General features: G+C 36.8%; 1 protein-coding gene across 6 annotated transcripts; it reads left to right on the top strand.

The window, feature by feature from the left end:
- Positions 1–5,706: 5,706 nt before the first annotated feature.
- Positions 5,707–16,076, top strand: LOC102585879 (type II inositol polyphosphate 5-phosphatase 15-like). 6 transcript variants are annotated; one of them, XM_015314864.1, is made up of 9 exons: positions 5,707–5,952; positions 7,104–7,269; positions 7,372–7,412; positions 7,798–8,062; positions 8,205–8,808; positions 8,919–9,415; positions 9,559–9,587; positions 9,690–9,768; positions 15,680–16,076. In XM_015314864.1, exons 1-5 carry the CDS (start codon positions 5,767–5,769, stop codon positions 8,318–8,320), a joined length of 774 nt encoding a protein of 257 aa, XP_015170350.1. In that variant the 5' UTR covers positions 5,707–5,766; the 3' UTR covers positions 8,321–8,808; positions 8,919–9,415; positions 9,559–9,587; positions 9,690–9,768; positions 15,680–16,076. The 6 variants fall into 6 exon arrangements, with proteins under 6 accessions (XP_015170350.1, XP_015170349.1, XP_015170353.1 ...); XM_015314863.1 differs by having other exon boundaries at positions 8,919–9,587; XM_015314867.1 differs by lacking the exons at positions 9,690–9,768; positions 15,680–16,076 and adding an exon at positions 10,485–11,051.
- The last annotated feature ends 680 nt before the right edge of the window (positions 16,077–16,756 follow it).

Here is a 16,756-nt window from a genome sequence, read left to right as displayed (position 1 = left end):
TTTTATTTTATATTTAAAAATTGCGTAAAAATACTATAAATCATGATAATTGACAACATAAAATATTTCAAAAATGTTGTATGTGGGTAGTCTTATTATGCCTTAAATAGCGTCAAAGAAAGTACAGGTTTGTGATAAAAAAACTTATTCCTTTATCCATGCAAACAATCGCTTCAAAAACTCGGTTATTATCCCCAAAATATACCATTTATATTATTGGGCCCGTGCATAGCACGGGCAACATTATCTAGTAAAGGTAATAAAATTGTCTTGATTCAAAGCCATTCAAGACATACGAATAAAATATATTATTTGAAAACTATATTTAAAGTATTATAAATTACAATAATTAATTATTATTATTTAAGAGGGAGAGCCTATGGCCAAGAGGGTATTTTTGGAATTTAAGTTTCATTATCTACACTATTCCATTCATTTGACACGTATATGTTTCTGTATTTTCCTACAAACTTTGCCAAAGTTGTTTTTGCAAATTTCTACCATTTCCCTCCCCTACTACTCTATATATTTTATTCTATTTTCTCCACAAGAAATTTAAAAAAAAAAAAAGATAAAATAAATTAACTTTTAAAATTTTATTTGTGTCATAAAAATTGGAATAGTGAAAATAATAACGTATTATATATTATTAGTCATAATAATTAACAATTTACGATATTTAAAAAATATATCTGAAATTTGTTTGACTCCCAAATTTCACCCATGCTACATAAATTGGGACAATGGGAATAATAATATTATTTGACAATTACATTAAAATTACCAAAAATTACAAGTATTAACAACTCAAATTTATTTTAAAAAAACATATTAAATTTTATGTTGAAAATCTCAAAATTTCATGTGTCGGATAAATTGAGACAGAAATAGTAATATATATCATTTGAAAATTACTTTAAAAGTATTATAAATTGTAATAATAATTAAGACGATTTTTAAAATACTTAAAATTTAACTTGAAAAATTACTTCAAAAGCATTATAAATCATAATAATTAATACAGTAATTTAAAATACTTATAATTTATAAAATTAAAATATTTTTAAAAATATATTAAAATTTGGGAAAATGCATAAGTACCCCCCAGTCTATGCCCCAAATCCCTGAAACACACTTAACCTTTACTAAGGTCCTATTACCCCCCAAACTTATTTTATATATAATTTTCTACTCCTTTTCGGCCTACGTGACACTTACCACACTTCGGACATACATCAATAGAACCCATACCACCAACACCTTGGGCCCTTGGAACGTCGTTGGCAAACCCCCTATGGGGCGCATGAGAAGACCATTGGCCTTGATGAAACCGGCCTCCCCTTCGACTTTGGAACTTGCCCTCAAAACGGGCCCTCTTGGCCTCATGACCCCTCCTCTTCCTCAACTTCTCCTCCTCCATTTGTTCGGCATAGACCATCAAGCGGGACAAGTCTATGTCACTAATCAACATTGCGGATCGGCATTCTTCACTCATTAGGTCGAACACACCCATCACGAATTTGTTCATTCTAGATCGTGAGTCGGCAACCAAGTGTGGAGCATATCTTGAAAGTTGGTTAAACTTGAGGGCATACTCCCTCACACTCATAGACCCTTGTTTTAAATTCATGAACTCCACCAATTTGGCTTCCCTAAGCTCAAGAGGAAAGAATCGATTAAGGAAAGCCATTTTGAACTCTTCCCAAGGCACCACATAGTTTGCCCCCTTCTCTCCCTCCATTGGTTGTACCATATTTGGGCCACTCCTTTTAGTTGGAAGGCTCCAACTCCGCCTTATTTTCTGACCTCACGCCCATGATAGCTAATATCTTAAGGACTTCATCAATAAACTCTTGAGGGTCTTCATCTAACTTAGACCCATAGAATTCTGGGGGATTCATCCGCACGAAGTCTCTCACCCGAGATGCCGGGGTAGGAGCCTGAGGGGCTTGGGCCCCGTGGTTGGCTTGATTAGCCATAGCTTGTGCAAATAAAGTAAGGGCATCCCGAAGATCCCCATTGGTCGGTTGTTCCTCGGGTGCGCGGGCTCGTCTTCCTCTTGTATTAGGCATAATCTAGCATAGCAAAGAACAATCGTTAGGGAAGAATTTAATTCAACTCTACAGCACGACTTAGAACATGGAGAAGGGAAACATTTACCTAAAACGTCTCATAGCCTTCTACTCATAGTTGTGGTGCACAACACAACCATGAATCAGACTCTAATCAACGCGGTGTGTTGGACTCCGAGGATCTATCAACCTAGTGCTCTGATACCAAGTTTGTCACGACCCAAGCCTAAGGCCTAGACGTGACCGGGGAATGGGGAACCCGAAGGAACCCCAAACAAGTCTCATAGCGTATCATTACACATCCTTAGTCGTGGAAGCAATTAAAATGATCATAAGCGATAAGCATAATCAAGGGGGAAATCGGGACTAATGGAGCAAAAAAAAAGGAATGATACATAAATACCATAGATGAGTCAAGCTCAAGCATAATACACAACTTGTCCAACACCACCTCTAAACATGGGTACTTAGCGGGGGCCAAGACAAACTACCGGGCTCAATAGTCAATACATAACAAAAAAGGAAAAGTTTTATACATAGCAAGAGATCATAAGCAACGTCCCCGGAATGGAGGACTCACCAATAACCTCGATAGAAAATTGTATTAGCCGCGCGGAGGAGGATGGTCAAGCGATGCTCCGGTTCCTACATGGTGACATTATGTAGGCATAAAGTATGCATTAGTACGTTTGAATGTACTAAGTATATGGGATGTAATGCAATGCAACAATAGATGAACATCATAGGCAAAATGCATAATCATACCCGATAGATAGCATATTAATGAGATGATATGTATAATGATGCTTTACATAAAAATCATATTTAGTGGGGCGTAGTACATGTGTGGCGAGTGACCATCAATATAGTATTTCCAAGGCCTACCACCCCTTTGGAGAGGCGAAAGAGGTACAAACTCCTCAATGTGGTTACCCGAGCCTACCACCTCCCGAGCTAGGGACCAAGGTACAAACCCCTCGATATGGTTATACGGGCCTACTACCCCCCGTACTAGGCAACCAAGGTACCAACCCCTCGATACGGTTTTCCATTTCCTATGAATTCTATAAATGGCATTTTATCAAACACATGGTGGGCTACTGTTCATGTAAATAAAATCATGTTTTTCAAGAGTACTAAGTCCAACCAATTTCAAAATCCATATAAAACAGCCCACCAACAACATACATATATATATATCAACCTTCATAATTTGATCATGGAAGCATGAAAACCATAAACATCACATAATAATTCCATTTCATGATAATATGCAAAATAGACCATAATAGGATGTGTAGTAGTAATTCCATAATTCAAGAGTTCATAAATGATCATAAGGACCCATAAACTTGAAGTAGAAATAGAGGATAAATGGTTGGACTTGTGGAAAGGAAGGTTTCCACAATCAACCCACATACCTCAACTTTGGAGAATCCTTGATGAAGATTGGAATGGAGAATTGAAGCTTGAGATTGAGTCTTGAATCCGGAATTAGAGCTTGAGATGTTTGAATTTGGTTGAAGATCTTGGTGGAATTTTGGAGAGGGCTTAGAGAGTGTTTTTGAAGTTAAAAAAAATGACTAAGTATGGGACATATCCCTTTTTTATAAAAAACGTCCCCAACCCGCCTAAAAAAAAAGCTCATTGGAAATTGCAAATCTGCACAGACAAGTTTTACGAAAATGGTCATAACTCCCTCATCCTAACTCGGAATGAGGTGAAACCAAGTGCGTTGGAAAGCTAACTCAAAGAGCTTTAATTTAATAGATTGTGACCCTTCCAGTTCCTTGTGTGCTAAGAGATATGCCCCTTTAAAGTTGACCCTCCAAATCGCATTTTTTGCGATTTTCGAATTTTGATACGGTTGCTCTAAAATTCGGGTCAGACCCATTTCCCACTCAATTTGACCCATGAATAAGAATATGAAGTCGGATTTCCGAAATCATGCACGAATTTTGAGATATATGGAAATTACAATTATAGGTGTTTTCGAAGCACATTTTCGGGCATTTTTGGGGTCGTTTCAATTCACTAAGGCATTGCCAACATCAACATTTGAGAAGCTAAAATACAAGATTGGAATGCGTCGTCTCCAAGATATCAAATAAATTTTTTATCAGGGAAAGTAAAATATGCGCTGTACTCTTTTTCCCTTAGCCAAGGTTTTGTCCCACTGGACTTTCCTGGAAAGGTTTTTAATGAGGCAGCACTCAAGGTGTATTACAAGATGTACACTCTTTTTCCTTCACTAGGCTTTTTCCCATCGGGTTTTTCCTAATAAGGTTTTAACGAGGCACATTATCTATAAACATCCAAGGGGGAGTGTTACAAATTCATTTAATATGGATGTTTCTTTTCATCAACCTAACGTAATGCATGTATTAATTTAATGTAAAAATTAAAGATTACTAACGTATTTGGTTAAGGTAGTAAACGGAAGATTTCTACCTCTTATAAAAGAATCTTCTTCACCCTTAAGAAATACACACTTGAAGAGAATAAATAAAGCTCTCAACTTTATACTTTTCATCACCATTTGTCTTTCCTTGTTTAGTATTATTATATTTTCCTCTTGTTTTACAACAAAAAATGGAATTTAAGGAAAAATAATAATTATAGTAAATAAAACGTTTATGGTAATAAGTAAAAGTAAAAGAGAGATAAATAAAATATTTTATTTTTAGAAGATTGTAGAATTAAAAACTATAATTTTAAATTATAATAATAAAAAGGATAAACAAATCAGAATTTTTAGAAAATTAAAAATATAGAAGGTAAAAAGAGGAATTTAAGGATAAGTAATTAGTTATAGTAATGGTGAAGAGAGATAAAAATAATAAATTGTAGTAATAATGAGGAGAGATAAATAAGATATTTTAAATATTTTTTTTCTTCTTTTGGCAGATATTATAGATTAAAAGAATTTAAAAAATTTACAAAAAAAGATAAATGGGAATCCTGGCCAAAGAGAGGTGCCACATCAGACTTTTGTTATCCAGAATTATATATATATATATATATATATATATATATAGATAGATAGATAGATAGATAGATAGATTTGAGTCAATTTTATCTCTTTATGGCTCAAATTTTTCTATATAATAGAAAAAAAAAGAAAAAAGAAATTATTAAAAATAATTACTTCTACTATTGTCCCTGAATTCCTAAGTTCTATGTTTGATGCGCCAATTATCCATTTGAAAAATCAACGTAACGTGTTTCTTTTTTGTTTTTTTTCAAAGGAAAAAAGAAAGTTTATAAAGTAAGAAATTAACTGCATTAGTTTCATCATATTCAATAATATTTGTAGCATTAAATATCTTGATGTTACTTTAATATTGCAATATTATTTTGCAAAAATGGAGTTGCTAATATGGATAATTCTACATATGGTAAACCTCAATTTAAATAAATTAGAGATTATAATCTAAAAAACTTTTAGTAAAAAGAAAAAGAGCTTTCGTGCATGCATTTGTTTAATTTTTTTCTTCAAAAACCTAAAACATAAACTAAGAATTATGGCATTGATTTTTTTACAAAAAATAAATAAAAAGAAGAAAGTATGAAACCAAATCAAATTGGGAATGTTAAAGAATCCGACCCGAACCAAATCAAAATAGAAAAAAAGAAGAAGCAGTGAATTACATATATCCATAGAAACCCTAGAATATCGAAATCGAGTGTTGCGATGGCGCATAAAAGGAAGAATGATGGAGAATTACCAGAGAATTGGTCTTGTAAGAAACAGAAGACGAAGGGAAAGGCTAATTTTATCTTTTCTGCTCTATTGTCCTTCATAACCAACAACAATTTTTTACTTAAATTAGGGAAGAAGAGTCCGCCCTCAATTCATCAGCTGGACGTTGATGATTCGGTAAATTTGTTGATTAAACATACTATTTTTCTAATTTTGTGATTCAAAAGTCTCTGGATCAGCTTTCATTGTTTTGTTTTTATATTCTGCTTGCTGTGGCCGATTCAAAAAATACTTTATAAAAATATAGTCTTTAAATTTGAATTAGTAAACTCAAGGTAAATACTGAATCAACCTCTACTCTTGTGTTCATGGATTCAAATTTTTTATGTGATGTATTAAGTATAAATTTTTGTTACCCACCTAGATCCGCCCGATGATACAAGATGAACCATAGGTGCGTGTTTTCTGGTAAATAGGAATAATGCATGCTATCTCCGTGATTTTTATATTCTTTTGAGTACATTGCTCTGCTTACTTGGTACCACTGTCAATTGCTACTCAATTCTATTGATATAATGAGCTAGATTTAATGAGCCGGGGCCTCTAACTTCATCAGAAAAAAAAAAAGAATTGGGTCCTCAATCAAAACTATTATTCAGGGTCAGAAGAAATATTAGTTGTTATATCAGTGATGTTGATGTTGCAGCAGTACCTTGTGGTTTCGGGCGTGCAATTTGGAACAAGGTGTGGTTGTGTTCTCCTTTTTGCTGTTTCTTGATGGATCTAATTATATTATGCTGAAAGTTGAGAACAAATTAATTGTTTGGTGGTGACTAGTTGTATTTAGAACATAAGTACAGAATTAGGTAAGTTATGATTTAGAACTTCTCTCTTACTTGGAATCGCCCTACAACAATTTCTAGGCTTTTGTCATAAAATAGGTTTAAGCATGATTTCTTCCTGGGTTTTTTTGGAACGTCTTGTTGAAAAATGGGCAACATAGGGAGTCAGACCTACGTCATGCTTGTGCCGAAAAAGAAAAAGCCACCAAAAGTACATTTACAAGTACATTTACAGCTCTTTAATCCACTGGAGAAAGGAGCATAATTCTATCAGAATGCAATTATTCTAACTGTAAGTTTCTTCATATGAACACTAATAATACTACCATAAGCTTGAGACTCCATTGAAACAATTTATTTGTGTGACCCTTATTATGCAAATGTGGAGTTACTAATCACCATTCCTTAATTCTTTTGGTGTTTTTGACAAGTATGGAACCATTCTCTTATTTGTGGTATTAATTTTGGTTGAGGTCCTCCAAACAGGGAGCCGTAGGATTGAGGATGAGAGTGTATGGTCGTACTGTGTGCTTTGTGAACTGTCACTTTGCTGCACATCTAGAAGCTGTCGGTCACCGGAATGCTGATTTTGACCATGTTAATCGAAGTGTGATCTTTAGTCAACCATCAAACTTTCTCAGTGCTGCAGCTGGTATGGTGCCATACCTATTCTCAGCTTGCTTGCTTGCCTGCTCTATGTTTTTAATCTGGGTTACTTATGGTTCTCAGCTGCCATTGGTACTTCTTGTTGCAGCTGGTGTCTCATATGCGATTCAAATGCTTCGCAGTGCAAATGTATGTACTTACTTAAATTGTATTCCCTCCGTCCCTTTTTAGTTGTCATGGTTCCCTTTTTAAGAGTCAAACAGTAAGAACTTTGACGAACAGTTTACGATGTATTTTTTCATCATATTGATGCAAAAAATTGCTATTTATAGTACTTTTCGTATAGTTTTTGATTATGTAAATTTTAGTTCAAATATCAAATTAATGTAATCTAATTTAACTTTGAAAATTAGTCAAATTGACTTTTGAAAAGCGCAACATGACAACTAAAAAAGGATTGAGGGAGTGTAATAGTCTACTCTATAATAGTCTTCTTAAAATAGTTGCTTCCTTCTTTGGAGCAGTATATTTCAATTGGTACAGAATAAGAAACACATTGAATTATGCTTGTCAGGGTGCGTTTAACTCTGCAGAAGCAACTCCTGAGCTTTCTGAGGCAAATATGGTTGTGTTTCTTGGTGACCTGAACTATCGGCTTGATGGTATTTCTTATGATGAAGCAAGAGATTTTATTTCTCAAAGGAGCTTTGATTGGCTTAGAGAGAGGGACCAGTTGCATACAGAGATGGAAGTTGGGAATGTCTTCCAAGGAATGCGTGCAGCAGTCATCAGATTTCCTCCAACATACAATTTTGAGAGGCATCAAAATGGCTTAGCTGGTACCTGTAGCTATCAGCTCTGCAGTTGACTTTCATATTTTCTAGACTGAATGGAAACGCTCCCCTCTCTCACCTGCTCTCTCGTCCTTCCTATGTTTCTCTCTTCTGAATGTGTGATATGGTTATAATGTCTCATTTAAAGGGTATGACTTTGGTGAAAAGAAGCGGATTCCTGCCTGGTGTGACAAAATTTTGTATCGTGATAGCCGTTCCACTTGCAGCTTAGATTGTCCCGTCGTCTCATCAGTTCTGCAGTAAGTTTTTCATATAATATTTCTGTGGCTTTTATTCTTCTTCTTCCAGTTCATTTTGTTTTTCTTTATACAAGAGTAAGACCAAGAAGTGGTGTTTCATCCTTCATTTCTCTATTCGTTTTTCAATAATTGCCCCCCCACGCACACACACACTTCTTCTTTTGTCATATTTATGTGTATCAATCATTGCCCACCTATTCTTCTTTTGCCATCTTTTTCTGTATGTTTTTTCATATATATATATATATATATATATATATTTCTGTTTCCTCTGTTCCTACTCTTCTAAATAGAATTTCAGAAGCAATAGTCTGCACAAATAACATAATCCTCCTAAACTTGGATGGATCCATCTTGCGCATTACAAATAAGAGCTGGAAAAACAAAGCTATTTTTGAAATAATTTGCCAAGGCGAGTCCACTGTTAAAGATGATGGGCAAGAGTTTGATTATCGTCCAAGAGGTTCTTTTGGTTTCCCTCGTTGGCTTGAGGTAACTTCCACTTCTTAAAGTAGAGGTTGGATCTTGTCTGTCATTGTAGTGCCTGGGGCTTAATGGCTAGGGTTCTATGTTCTGATTTGGCTTGTTTTTGAATTATTCAGGCAGTCACTTATTGAAAAGTGTGTGTACAAGGATAGTGTCAGAACCCTATGGATGGGGAGTATGGAGGGTCAATCAGAGCTTTATGGAACTCTATGGAAGAAATGCGTTTCTCAAAGTTGGAAATGGCAACAAGATCAAGTTTTTGAGAGATGGATGGATTGATCAAATTCCTCTAAGTGAGTCCTTCCCAGATCTTTTCTCAATCTGCAACAATCCTGAAGCCAGAGTATGTGAATGCTGGACAACTCAAGGCTGGGACCTAATTTTCAGAAGGTTATTGAATGATTGGAAAGTAGATAGGGTGGCTTCTTTCTTGGGAAAATTGGGGGAAACCAATCTAGTAACAAATGCACCAGATAGAGTTATTTGGAAGCACAACAAGGATGACAAATTCACAGTAAACAGTGCTTACAAGAAAGGAATACAAGTTGGGGTTAGAGGCTGCCATCATCACTGGAAGAGTATATTAATGTTGATCCCATCCTGAATGCCTGAGGTCCTTGTTGAAAATTTTCTGCCAATTCTTCTTGGCCTATATTTATTCAGGAACATGTTACCTTATACCACACCTGAGTACATAATAATCTCAGCTTTTGGCCTTACCTACTATCACTGATTCAATTTCTTATGTTTCTGCAGCTGGAGATCAAATGTCTGACATCAATCAGGTTTGTCACTAGAACACAACTTCTTCCTTACTTTTCAACATTTCTGTTTCTTCTTTTCTTTTTTTTCCATCCATAGTAAAAAGAATCAGTTTGAAATCGTAGGGATAATGAATCCAAAGATATGCCCTTCTATACTGAAGAAGAGAACATGGAATAAAATAACATGGAAATGAAATCAGAGGTATCTAACTATCTATTCAGAAAGCTTTATGCATCTGTCGATATACATTAGGATATTATATGAGAAAAATCTTGTTTTTGAACTAATATCCAAATAATTGATTATTTACCCGATTATAACTAGTATTGTACTTAAAGTTTGGATATCCATTTTTGCTTTTTAATTCACAATTAAAATGCAAATAATAGAATACTAGGCCTTAAATGGAAAATGATTAATAAAATTATAGATTTATATGTCCTGTCTTCATTTTCAGTGTTGGCCAAGTTTAAGTTTTGATCTAACGCTTTCAGTCGGTAGTCAATCTAGAACCATCCAGATCAAAAAGTCCATAATTATGATATTTAAAGGGCTGGAAAGTGGTTGCAATATTGCCTGGATCTCATTCTTGAATATAGCTTTAGTAGTATAGACATGGCGTGGGACATGGACACAGACAGACATACAGACTGTAAATTTTTAAAATGAAGGGACATTACAAGAAAGCCAAGTAGCTATAAAATCATAGATATAGACCAAACAACTTGAATAGCTGAAATCACCGGATGCATAAATAGGCTCAAATATCATAAGTTGAAGTATATTTCTCATTATTATCAACACATGTCTTCTCTTAGAGATCTTATTGTACTAGTATCAATGGTGCATTTATTTTATTATTTTATCTTCTCTAGCTTCCTCTAGAATTTTAGCTAGATTATATGCTTTCCCAACAGGAAACAAGTCTCCCAAGGCTGAGTTCATCCTCTACAGAGGGTTCATTGGGCAGAGAAAACTTTTCATCCTAGAGTGACTCACCCAAATCGTACAACTCTCCCTATAATTTAATGATCTCGGGATCAGAAAAGAATGCTCAAAATCAAAAAGATAATTTCAAACACTTCACATGATAACACCGCATGAGTTCAACTTTCTGCTTCCTCTAGAAACTCCTTACAAGCCAAAGATATACTACAAACTAATTGCAGAGGCCATGATGTGGGAACAAAATGCTCAATAAACAAATTGCAGAAGAAGAATGGAAAGGCAATAAAGACAAGAATTCAGTTGCAATTTCAATGAATTTAACTGGGATAATTTTTCCCCCCTATTGTTTGTAGAGAGTTTCCAATGTATTTAAGTGGGATACATTCTTTTCCCAATTGTTTGTTACAAAGTTCAACCTCTCCCCATGTTTAATGACAGACTAAACAATGAAAATAAATTCTATGTTTGCCCGGGATAGTAGGTGGGATCATGGCGGTGGCTTGAACTGCTGCCACTGCTATCAGAATCATCTACTTCATTACTAGCCATGCTCTCTTCTTGTCCAATTTGGTTGACTACTCCCGCAACACCTTCATTCACTTCTATAACATCAGAAGATATCTCTATAATATCAAGAGCAGGGTTTGGTGGCTGTTGCATCTCAGGAAATAGCCAATTCAAAACCCTTCTGATCATTGGCCTTATAAAGCAAGTTGCTGTGTCGAAGAAACCTATAAAAACAAATAATTGCAAGTTAGTTGGATACGCATCGCCTTCTATAAAACCAAGAACATAAGCGATATCAAGAAAGTCACCTGTACTTCTTCGAAGAAGGTGTTGAATATATACTAATCTTTCCTCTTCACTCAATTGAAGAAGTATGTTTCTGAGATCGGTTGCTGTTACATTTTCAATATGATCTCTCTGCTAAAATCGTTAAACATCTCCCCAGATCATCATTTAAAGGACTGAATACAATTGACAATATGCAACCCTGGCATATGTGTGTCAAGTCCCGCCACATCACAATGAAATTTTGCGTCTGAATAGGGGCGGAAGGATCTAGAGTTGTGGAGAGGTTTCTGGAAGACTTTAGAACCCTTTAGATTATTCAAGAAGGCTAGAGAATTCCCTAGAATAACTTAGAAGGCAATGGAAGGTCCTAGATAGTTTCCAAGAAAGCCTTAGAAGAATTCTCTAGAATGTGTAGAGAATTCTAGAAGAGGAACTAGATATTTTCTTGGAAAGCTTTAGAATTTCCTAGAATTAGTAGAAGATTCTACGGAGGGATCAAAGTGTAAATAGTTTAGGGAGTTGTAAAGTAAATATTAATTACATTTTAGTCCCTAGGAGGTAGTATAAATAGAGGTACCCCTCATTTGCAAGGCACCATCCAAGCTTGAAGCAAGTGTAAGCAATCTTCCAAGCTTAATACAAGCCTTCTTCCAAACTTTCCAAATCTTTCTAAGTCTTTCATTTTCATTCTCTTAGCGATCTTAGTTTAAAAAGGCTTACTTGAGCTTACGAGATCATGAAAGAATAGTGAGTAAGTTGTCAAGTGCCTCACGGAGCTTTAGTAAGACTCTAAATTCGTGACAAAGTGGTATCAGAGCGAAGGTTTGCACTAAGGAAATGGCAACCGAAGGGGACGTAAACGCCACTAGCACCACCAACGTCCATCCTGATGGTGGAAAGAGGAACCACAAGGGAAAGAAGGACCAAAAAAGTAACGAGGAAATGCTGCTAGATCCCACACCAAATGAGGCGCTAACATCTCATCCACCCTCGACCACCGAGGCAAGTGACGATGAACTTGGCGAGGAGGCCATTGACGTCACCGCAGGAGAAGAGTGGGTCACAAGGGTTGAAGTGGCGAGGCAGGCCGTGGAGATATTAGGCCGGCGCATGAACGTGGCCGATGGCAAGTTCAAAACTCTTGAAGACTTCACCCTTGAGGAGACTGAAAACATCCGCAAGGAGTTGGAATGACGTCAGCAGGCCGAATTTGAGATGAAGGAGGCTATCACTTCCTTGGAGTGTTGGCTCATGAAGGCGTTGAGCACGATCGAGACCATGAAGGCCGAGATGAAATCACTCAAGGAAGGTGTGGCAGCTGGAGGATCATCATCGCTTGACCGAGATAAGGAGGCCAGGATCGAGGCTCCCAAGCCACCTATGTTCAAAGGCGTCTGTGACGCGCAAGAGGTGGAGAATTTCCTTTGGCATTTGGAGAATCACTTCAAGTGCAACGGGCTGAACAGCGACAAGAGTAAGATCAACACCGCTGTACTGTATCTTTCGGAGATGGCCATGCTATGGTGGAGGCACAAGGAAGCCGAGATAGGGAAGGGGACGTGCACTATCAACACCTGGGAGCAACTCCGGGAAGAGTTCAACAAAGCCTTTTTCCCTAACAACGTCATCTATGAGGCGAAACGCAAGTTTAGGGAGCTGAAGCAAACGGGCAGTATCCGCGCATATGTGCAAGAGTTCACTACCCTCACGCTTCGAATTCCTAACATCACGGATGATGATATGTTGTTCCACTTCATGGATGGGCTACAAAATTGGGCCAGGACGGAGTTGGAACGTCGACAAGTCAGGACCATAAACGAAGCCATCACGCAGGCCAAACTTTTACAGACTTCAGGCATGAGAAACCCAACCGAACCGGAGAAGAAAAGATGAGAGGTAGTCATGACCATGGTGGGGGAGATTGTGGCGAAGGCGAGGAGCAGCGGCCACATCCCAAGAAACATGACACCTAAAATTTTGATGGCAAAAAGTCTGGACGTCATGACAACACAGAGAAGAAGATAGAGGTTGCCAACAAAAGTAGCTGCTACATATACGGCGGGCCGCATAGTTATGCAAGGTGCCCTGAACTGAAGAGCCTTGGTGCCATCCTACAAGAGCGGAAGGAGAAAGACGCCCAGGAGCAAGGACAAGGCGAAGGGACAACGCAGTTGGGCTTGATAGGACTATGCGGAGCCATCACGAAGCAGCCAGAGAAGCCAAGAGGATACGGCGCGCAATATGTCGACCTTATGATCAATGGAAGACCCGTTTGTGCAATGGTCGACACGGGTGCAGAAGTCAATATCATGACCAAGACGGTAGCAACGAGGTTGAGGTTGAGTTACAATCCAAGTAACGCCCAACTCAAGACGGTCAATGCACTACCGACTCATGTGAGCAGAGTCGCGTATGGAGTGAGCATCACGCTAGGCGAGTGGCAAGGTAAGACCAACTTCACTGTCGCTCCTTTAGATCTCTTTAACATAATTCTTGGGCAAGAGTTCTTCCAGCAGTGCCACGCGGTGATCGACCCTTACCTCCAACGACTTCTAGTCATGGAGCAAGGAAGATCATGCATGGTTCCCCTGGTCAAGGTACCGAAGACGGAAGGACAAGTACGTCTAACTGCTATGCGACTTGTAAGAAGCCCTAAGAAGAAGGAGCCGACGTTTAATGCCACTATTGCAAGTTCGAAGAAAGACAATGGTGCAAAAAGGTCCCTGCCACCACGCACGAAAGAGGTTCCAAAAGAGAACAATGTCGTGATGCTAAAGAAGCTGCCAAGGCGTGTGCCTCCTAGGAAGGAGGTAGGTCATAAGTCTGAGCTAGAAGCGATATGGAAGGCGTTGAAGGCGTTGCGCAAGGGCCTTAATTGAGTCAATGGAGTATTGGTCGCGTACGCACAAGGCTCGGATGACGATGTAGCGGTAATGCGACGAGGTCTTCGCATCAATAGGTGGGGGAAAGTGTTAAGTCCCGCCGCATCACAATGAAATTTTGCGTCTGAATGGGGACGGAAGGGTCTAGAGTTGTGGAAAGGTTTCCGGAAGACTTAAGAACCCTTTAGATTATTCAAGAAGGCTAGAGAATTCCCTAGAATAACTTAAAAGGCAATTGAAGGTCCTAGATAGTTTTCAAGAAAGCCTTAGAATTCTCTAGAATGTGTAGAGAATTCTAGAAGAGGGACTAGATATTTTCTTGGAAAGCTTTAGAATTTCCTAGAATTAGTAGAAGATTCTAGGGAGGGACCAAAGTGTAAATAGTTTAGGGACTTGTAAAGTAAATATTAATTACATTTTAGTCCCTAGGAGGTAGTATAAATAGAGGTGCCCCTTATTTGCAAGGCACCATCCAAGCTTGAAGCAAGAAATCCAACAACTTGTAAAGCTTTCTTATAAGCAATATAAGCCTTCTTCCAAAATTCTCTAAGTCTTCCTTTTCATTCTCTTAGCGATCTTAATTTCAAAGGGCTTACTTGAGCTTACAAGATCGTGAAAGATTCGTGAGTAAGTTGTCAAGTGCCGCACGGAGCTTTAGTAAGACCCTAAGTCCGTGACATGTGGCCTAGGTTGTATTTCATGCAAGCCCAACAATCCATGCTAAACTTAGCTTATAGGAGGAAGAAGAAGAAGAACAAGAAGATGAAGATTTGAATATAGAGAGAGAGAGACTATAACGGTAATCAAGACTTGAAGAAGTAGAACTGGAAGATTTGAAGAAGTAAGGAGTATATATATAGAGAGAGACTATAACGGTAATCAAGAATGTGTAACTAACCTTTGTTACAACTTCTCTTTTCTTGCATAAACCATTCACAAATCTCACTTTTATATATTCACTAGAATAAAAAATCGTCGTGTTTCTTGCTTCTTTCTCTTTTATCATATAACTTTCGATTAGGGATCCAATTTATTTAAAAAAAAAAAAAACAACCAAAGAAAAAAACAACATACAGTACAATTTGTTGTCAAAAATCGTACCTCCTCGAATTTGTATTCCGTTAGAGATACATTTTTTTTCACAAAAGTAAAAACAAAAAACCAATCAAACAAAGCATGTCTTCTTACAATCAATTTTGCTTAAATATCTTTTGTTTAATTTGATTAATAATTATATTTAAGTCAGTATTCCTTTAGTCATTTATTAATTACTCTCTCTTTTATTTTCTTGCCTGAACCCTTGAGTGAGTCCATTGAACTCCTTCATTTTTCCCTGTGCATTTCATTTTGAGATAAGGAGGCTCAATCTTGTTCTTTTTGAGTCGAAAATCGAAGTACAGGGCTGGGAGTTTAATTTACAAGTGCTCGAAAGTCCAAAAATGGACTATATACACTTAGCATACATTGATATACATGTCAAAATGCAGGAATACAGGGTTGAAGACAGATTGCAGGTTTAGAGTCCAAAAAAAGGACTGTATACACTAATTACACATCAATGTATAGGTTTCAGGTTCTGATATACGGCAGTATACAGTTGGGATACAAATGATATACATCATAAATGAGCCAAAAGCCCAAGTTTTCTAGTGCAGCAGCCCAAAAGAGATGAATAAAATAGAAGGTCCAGGCAGCAGTAATGGGTCAAAAGCCCCAAAAATGTCCAGCAGCTGATTTTGATTTAAATGGGTCATAGCCCGTTATTTTGGGAAATTTTTTTTAGAGTTAGGACAGGTTGGGCCAAAAGCCCAAATCTGACTTGCCTCCTCTTTTATTATTATTTGTTTATTTGTGTATTAACTCCCTAACACTTGTTTTGGTTTTAATTTAATTAAGTCTCCAAAAGATGGTCTTTCTTTTGTTATGTTAATTGAAGTATGTTAGTTTTATTTAATTATTTATTTACTTAGTTGCTTATTAATGGAAAATTATTTTTTCTCAATAAATCATGTTAAATCTATTTCCTTTTAAGTAATATTTTAAAATAGCCTTTGTGTATGACTTAATTAATTATCAAAATTAGTCAATACTTAGTCAAGTCGTAGGATAAGCACGTGTTAGTGTACACTTCAAATACCTAACACCTTTTTGAAGTGTAAACTTGAACCCCGGACCCCTTTTGGTATTTCAAATGATTTCTTTTGTTTGAGTCTTTGAAAATTCTACGTTTTCTTGATTTTTCTTAAAAAATTAAGTGGCGATTCTTTAAAGAATTGGTATTTCTTAAAAAGTTAAATTGATTTTTTTGAAACTAAGTCTTAAATTTCTTTTCTTTTTAACATATGGAAAACAGTGAGCTCTGCAAATAATCTATCCAACCAGACTAGATTGGTAGGATTGTTGTGACTATACTTCTACAGACAAGTTGAGCAAAAGAGATAAAGTCTATTTTGTACTCTACCAATCTCCAAAGGGCCCTTCAGCATACAAGGTGAATTAGAGAAAAAAAGTGAGATAATTGAGATGAAAAGCTAAGGAACTTATTGAAATAAGATTGTATCTGA

Source organism: Solanum tuberosum, unplaced genomic scaffold (genome assembly GCF_000226075.1).
Source record: "Solanum tuberosum cultivar DM 1-3 516 R44 unplaced genomic scaffold, SolTub_3.0 scf00324, whole genome shotgun sequence".
Classification (NCBI taxonomy): domain Eukaryota; kingdom Viridiplantae; phylum Streptophyta; class Magnoliopsida; order Solanales; family Solanaceae; genus Solanum; species Solanum tuberosum.
The sequence above is the reverse complement of the archived record's forward strand: the minus strand, read 5'-3'. Positions and strand labels throughout refer to the sequence as shown.

Coding starts and splice junctions, on each gene's coding strand:
- LOC102585879 (XM_015314864.1), top strand. CDS start 5,767: ATGGCGCATAAAAGGAAGAATGATGGAGAATTACCAGAGAATTGGTCT. Junction 5,953..7,103: donor AGCTGGACGTTGATGATTCG/GTAAATTTGTTG, acceptor TCCTCCAAACAG/GGAGCCGTAGGATTGAGGAT. Junction 7,413..7,797: donor AAATGCTTCGCAGTGCAAAT/GTATGTACTTAC, acceptor TATGCTTGTCAG/GGTGCGTTTAACTCTGCAGA.